The sequence below is a fragment of the Coccinella septempunctata genome, chromosome X, assembly GCF_907165205.1.
Source record: "Coccinella septempunctata chromosome X, icCocSept1.1, whole genome shotgun sequence".
NCBI classification, from domain to species: Eukaryota; Metazoa; Arthropoda; class Insecta; order Coleoptera; family Coccinellidae; genus Coccinella; species Coccinella septempunctata.
The window spans coordinates 21,345,517-21,352,457 of record NC_058198.1 but is presented as its reverse complement, the minus strand read 5'-3'; the positions used below and the strand labels follow the sequence as shown (position 1 = coordinate 21,352,457).

Below are 6,941 nucleotides of genomic sequence, written 5' to 3'. Positions count from 1 at the left end.
CCGTTAATCCGTAAATTTAACAGGACCGTCCATCATGGTGCCGTTAGCCCAGACCGTTGATTCGAGGGCGTTCGCTGCTTTGTTTTCTTCCACCGTGCAGCTAATCAGAACCATTGTTGTCGTCTAATTCGTATGTATGGCTGTATAGCAAACCGTTTCAGATGACAACTTTCCACCGTCGGTACAAGGTTGACCGGAAGCTGGACGAAGGGGGGTTTGGCCAGGGTGTCCAGGCTTGGCGGAGGGGCCGAGAAGAGACCGTTGCGGTGAAGATGGTGCCCTTCAACGCGGATGCGATTAGAGAGGTACAGCTCCTGGAGGGCATCAACCACCCAAACGTGGTAAGATTAAATGAAGCCTTGGTATCCCCTCCGGACATATATATGGTGATGCCCTTGATGCCCTTATACCAAGGGGACCTCTGGGAACTGATAAACGAAAAAGGACCAAGGGCGACAGTGTCGAGGTTCTACCGAATACTGCGTCAGGTGGCGAAGGATATAGCCGCCTGTCACCGGGAGCACATCGTCCACCGTTACTTACAACCGGAAAATGTGTCCACCGAGGCGACCGATACGTGGTGGCTGACCTGGGATTGGCCTGTAAGTTGAAACCGGGACAGGGCCTCCTAACCGATCTGGTCGGCACCAGTTTATACTGGGCCCCAGAACAACACCAGGGAGATCCATATGGTACAGGAGTGGACCTTTGGGCACTCGGGTTTGTGGCCCGATATGTGGCCACCGGTCTGATCCCACAACCGGACGACCGATACTCCGGTGCGGGGCTGGCGGGCTTAAGCTCCCCTGTCCGGTGGTTCATCGAGGGATTGCTCAGAACCGATCCGATCCTTCGGCGACCCGCGGGGCAATGGGATTGGGCTGCAGCCGGCGCGGCACTGAGTATGGGGGTATGGACGGGTCCAACCTTGCCACATTCTCAGATTGAACACCGCTGGCGAGTACCTATATTTGTTATCGGAATTTTAATTCGTTAAAATTTTCAAAGTTGGTGTTCATCCTCAGTGTCCAGATTTTTTTTTATCGTTGGTACTGCAGAAAACATCAGGTGAGCTTATTTTTCGTATCTTTTTTCTGATTTTTCTCATAGCGTAGAAAACTTTCGGCTTTATATCATAGTTTTATATTAGACTATTTCAATGATGATTCCTGAATATTTTATTATTTTCAAATTGTTTGATATTTTGAGATTTTTGAGTATAAAACCATGTCGGAAACCTCAGATAATGAGGGTTCCTACATGGAAGCGACCGATGCTGAAGAATTCAGCGAAGGCGAACACGAGGAGCTTGTAAAGCTCAGAGAAGAAAATGGGCAGATGAAAGCTCAAATAGTCAAACTGTCTGAAACTGTGTCACAGTTGGTCGGTGAGATGCGCCTCTTGAGGGAGGAAATGACCCGCAATATTATGTCGAAATCTCCCACTTACGCAGCAATCACAAAACCGGTAGCGGGTTCCAAAAATAATTCCCTTAAAGGAATTGTTTCACAACCCGAAACAAGGAAAAATGATTCAACGCAGTTTGCGAAGGCCCCAGATGCATTGGCGGACTCGATCGAAAGAGAATCGAGAATAAATTACAGGATAGACGACGATAATGAAGATTCGGAAGAACTGGTTGAAGAAAATGATGAAGAAATGGATGAATTACCAGCGGCTGCTGAAATAGATAAGCCAACATCGCCAAATGAAATCAGGAAAATAATTTGAAGCTTGAAGAAGAGGAAAGCTCCCGGAAGCGATAAAATAACGAATGTTATGTTAAAGAAATTACCTAGAAAAGGTATAGCCGCTCTAACAAATATCGCGAATGGAATCATGAGGACAGAACACTACCCAGAAAAATGGAAAACAGCGGAAGTCATAGTATTCAATAAACCATTTAAAGAGAAGAAGTTCCCACAAAACTACAGACCAATAAGTCTACTGTCGGCGTTAGGAAAAGTAGCAGAAAGGATTATCGCCACGAGGCTAAATGAGGAAACCGAAAATCTGAAACTTATACCACCAGAACAGTTCGGATTCAGAAGAGAGCATTCAACGGAGCAACAATTATTAAGGCTCACAGAGTACATTACAGTGGGATTCCAAAATAAACAAGCCACAGGTCTTGTTTTACTAGACGTCGCCAGAGCTTTCGACAGAGAAGTGCTGGATAGTCGATCAAAATATGCGAGTTGATCAGGAATTATCTCAAAAATAGAAGATTTCACGTGAAAGTGGAAGGAGAATGCTCCACAACAAGAGATTTAGAGGCTGGAGTACCCCAAGGGTCCGTGCTTGGGCCACTTCTGTACAACATATACATTCACGATATTCTGAAGAATCCAAGAACCATGCTAACGTTATATGCTGACGACACAGGCATAGCAACTCGAGACCGAAACCCAGAAGTAATAGAACGAGTTCTACAAGAAACGATTGACGAAACAAATGACTGGTGCATAAAAAGGAAAATCAAGCTCAATGGACAAAAGAGCCAAGCAATATTATTACAAAAAAGAAGACTGCGATCCACAACGAATCTAGAAGTTGACGGCGAAGAAATCGACTGGAAAAATGAAGCCAAATATGTAGGAATAACGCTTGACAAAGGACTTACTTGGAAAAGTCATATCAAACAAGCAATCGACAAAACGAAAGCAGCGATGAATAGACTCTACTCTCTGATAGGAAGAAGAAGCGACATGTCGAAAGAGACAAAATTGAAGATAAAATCAAAGCCGTTGCTAGGCCTCAACTGACTTATGGATTAGTTGCCTGGGGCTTCGCGGCAAAGAGCCACATCAAAAGAATTCAGGCCACTGAAAACAAGCTGCTACGATGTGCAACAGATGCACCTTGGTTTGTCAGGAATAGACAGATTTATAGGGACCTAAAATGGGAAACCATAACGGAATTCATGAACAGAAAAGCAGAGAAATTATTCGAAACAGCGAAAAACCCTATCAATCAAGAACTCAGGAGACTAGTGGACTACGACCCAGAGGAAGACAAGAGGAGAATGCGAATTTATCGAAGGAGACCAAGAGAACAATTAAAAAGAGATTAAAATAACAACAGAAACTTATTGAAAAATTCAATAAAGTGTTAATCCAATAGAGGATAAACACATAAATCCCAGCACGATAGTGTGCGAGAAGAAAACCGACTAAGAGATGAACGGTTTATAGGCAAATGCCCGGAACCAAAATTCAAGAAGCAGTTAAGGGTTTTTAGTGGGTCTCGAGCTCACAAGAGTGAGAAACCCCGCACTTGTTCCCCCTCAGAAGGGGGTGGTTCGTCTGATTTTCCCCCTGCTACACCAAAAATAAAAAAAGCTGGCGAGTATGGAGTTGGGGTGGAAAGGACTGAAACCTATACGACATCCGTTAGGACCCTTAGGCAAGCGCACGACGAACCTTGCACCGCTGCCACCTGAGGTGTTAGCCCAACTACCGCTGCCATCGGCTTATTACCGGAAACGCAAAGGATATACAGAGCAAAAAAGGGCGTGCCGTGGGGACAATGGGCCCAGATGTATTCCTCGAAATCCGTCCGGGTATGTGCTGGCGCTGTGGACAAGGACAGCATAATAGGACGGAATGTACCGGTAGGGCAGTATTATTTTGCAGTAGGTGCGGACGCCTGGAAACTCTATCTTAAGGTTGCCCCTGCTACTCAGACCGTCGACAACCTCCAACCGGGCCGACCAAACCACGGGGAAGAAACCGTCCGAAAATTGTCCGACCAGCCGAACCGCAATCGGCGACCGACAAACCGCCACTTACGTTGGAGAGATTGGGAGGCCGTTTGCCAACGAGCAAAGAGTTAGCACTCCGCCCCTGCCATCGCTGTGGGCCCAAAGTGGGATCTTGTAAGGAGAAGACCCACTAATAAACCGTTAAAATTAGAAACATGTTTTATTTCGTGACCTTACACCGTACTAAAATCAAACTCGTTAATTAAACATGATCCCCAGTCATGTGAAATTCCGTTTTATTACTGTTCCGTTAACCATCACACCGTTAATTTGACAAACCCTTTGTCAATATCCTTACAGCAACCGTCACCGTATAAGATTTCATATCCTACCCAGTTCACCGAACAAATCAGTATCTGCCATGTAATCTACATTTTGTTCAGTTCAGTGGATTGAATGGATTCATGATACCGTTCAAGCTTTGCAATTACAATTGGAAAACATTATTAAATGGTCAAATTCATTTAGATATTGCCAATCCGTACAGCAACACCGACATGTCAAAATTATTTAATTTGTCATCTGTCTGTGTTTCTGAAAGATACGTCCTGTAGACAGAGCAAAGCACAGCTTGAAATCCGTTACATTAATTTTATTCTTTAAATTCACAAGGTTCCGAGACAAACCGTTGCTTTAAATATTGTATTCAGAATAGTTAAGATGAATAACTATTAACAAATACTAACCGTACTACATTAATAACTGGATAGATAGTCTGAATTGTATTTAGTTCTCTACTACTGTTCTCCTGTGCAACTTTTTCTATGAAATTGTATCACCGATACTGGTGAAAGTGCATATCCGTGATCTGTTCAATTTATTCTACCCAAGAAAACTGGAAAAAGCTCAGTATACTGTCAATGTTTTACTGTTAAAACATAACCTATGTGGCAATTAAGTCTGTTCTAGGATATCAATTACTTCAGCCTCCAGCAAGGTTTAAATGAAAGTTCAGCTGTTAACCTACCTAGTGGGGACTGTCCGGCAGAGAACCTCCACCATTCCTCCTAGTCAAGGATAACGTTCCAACTCCGAACAATATTCTGGCACACAGTGAATGTCCACATCCACCTCCAGTATTATGAGAGGGTCCAATTCACCTCCAACAACGAGTGATTTCAAGCTTGGGTATATTTCTACCTACAACGAGAACACAAGTTAGTGAATGGTTCTTCCCACTTGAAGTACTAATCGAAAGAACTTTGGTTTGATGAAGGGGATATTCCAAACTCATCTGCTTGACCCATCTTCGTAGTCAACTAATGCACCGAACCAGCATCCAAGAAGGAAACAGTGCCAACGAGTGGTCAACGTCAAAGATGCCTCATCAGCCCATTTCATCTTGAATGATAGTTCCCTAAAATCCAACCGAATATGAAATGGAACAATCGGTATAGAGTACTCACCGTTATATATTGCCATCGATTTCATTTCCCAATTTTGGAATAATAATATAATAATAATGATAATAATAATTTCATCGGGATTCTGGAAATCATACTGATTATGGAAGCTAATACTTCAAATCCTACCGACTCTGTGGCTTCAAAGTCTGGAGGCGGCAAGAAGCCTGGTGGTTATAAGGCTCGTCAGCGGCGAACAGAGAATTACCGCAAGATTAAGAACAACGAGACAGATAATATAATCATGGCAGGTGTCTTCGCGCGTCTCGGAATATCAGATCCTACAGCAGTCTCCTCGATACCACTTGCGACGGATGTCCACCCTGTGACGGTTCCTATCACCTTCAACACCCTTCCCACTTATGTCAACCGAGTTTGGGACACAATGGAGGCTATTGGTACTCGTCCATTCGGGCAGTTGAACACCGTAGCAAACAAACGAATTTTCATCAAAGGCATGTTGATTCTCAGCGAGGCTAAGCTCTGCTACGCTCAGAGAGCTCACATCGATAAACCGGATGAGGAATTACCATCTAAGAAGATCTTCACGACCGAGCAACTTCTTGATATGAATAATATGGCATCAATACTACCCTACCCTTTAGCCATATATCTTGAGTCGATCGGCAACTGTTTTGATAATAGGCAGATAGTTACACCTCTCCTGGCTGTCATCGAAGAAAGAGAGAATGTCTCCGGTGCCATCACCTATGCACCGAATCATATGCTACCTCTCCTTAAAATACTTAAGCGAGGAGTGCCTTACGATGAAGAAGTGCATATTGCAAGTTTGTTACTCTCAGATCTACCCGGATTTGAGATAGAGGAATTCCAAGGTCCCGCGTTACCACCTGCGGCTGCTGGACCTAGAATGGTTAGAACTACGAACTACTTTAACGACCTTTGGTTGTTTGGACCTGATGGACAGGAAGAAATCAAATGGAGTGACGCTGAATATAGAATATTTAAGCAGATCGTTCAATCCATGAATACCAAGAAGGGATTCAATGTTACTACTGATCTATCACATGGTCAAGGAACACTGGCTCAGACCGTCCAGACAACGGACTGGTCCGTTGATCAATCCGTCTCATGGTTTACAATGTCAGACGTCGATGAATACAACATCAAGTTAGGAGTAGCATTCGGATTCAGCAACTACAGGGATACTGTACAACGCTCACGGTTGTGATGTCTGGCCTGCCTGACAGCTATCTGGTAGATGGCCTGCCGGGCAGACATCGTAACGACGTAGACGGTGCAGCCAGCCACGCCTGCTGTCCGCAGTCCCATTCCTTTTTCCTCTCTCTTTCACATCCTTTATAGGGGTGCTCTTTCTGCTCTCATTTCTCTACCCCTCACCCAAACCGAGAAAGGGGAACACAAACCCATGAAAATGGTGATAACGAGAAGCCTCGGAAACAAGTCGCTGCCTGGGGATCGTCAGGGCATGTCTGGAGCCGGCGCTGGACATGACAGCATGCGGGACGTCGGTGGCAGGATGTTGAGGAAGCGGGCTCCTGCTGCAAAAGAAGCTACAGCTCCAAAGCAACAACAGCAACCAACGAGTCCAATTCAATTGCCGACTCGAACCGCTGAAGGTGCTGCGCAGGATATTCAGCCAGTGCTCACCCAAGCGGGGTTAGTTAGAAAGCGCATGAAGTGGACAGCGTCCATGAATGAAACTATAGTGCGCATATATAACTCCATCACGGGACTAGGGCAGAACACGAACAACTATAGGAAAAGGCTCCATGAGGAATTCTGCAACGCCT

At 44.7% G+C, this 6,941-nt stretch overlaps 1 protein-coding gene across 1 annotated transcript; it reads left to right on the top strand.

Annotated features, from left to right (window-relative positions):
• Window positions 1-272: 272 nt before the first annotated feature.
• LOC123322361 (SNF1-related protein kinase catalytic subunit alpha KIN12-like) lies at window positions 273-4,774 on the top strand. The gene is made up of 3 exons (XM_044910306.1): window positions 273-602; window positions 680-910; window positions 4,673-4,774. Exons 1-3 carry the CDS (start codon window positions 273-275, stop codon window positions 4,772-4,774), a joined length of 663 nt encoding a protein of 220 aa, XP_044766241.1.
• The last annotated feature ends 2,167 nt before the right edge of the window (window positions 4,775-6,941 follow it).

Coding starts and splice junctions, on each gene's coding strand:
- LOC123322361 (XM_044910306.1), top strand. CDS start 273: ATGGTGCCCTTCAACGCGGATGCGATTAGAGAGGTACAGCTCCTGGAG. Junction 603..679: donor GGCTGACCTGGGATTGGCCT/GTAAGTTGAAAC, acceptor GAACAACACCAG/GGAGATCCATATGGTACAGG. Junction 911..4,672: donor GCGCGGCACTGAGTATGGGG/GTATGGACGGGT, acceptor AGTCTGTTCTAG/GATATCAATTACTTCAGCCT.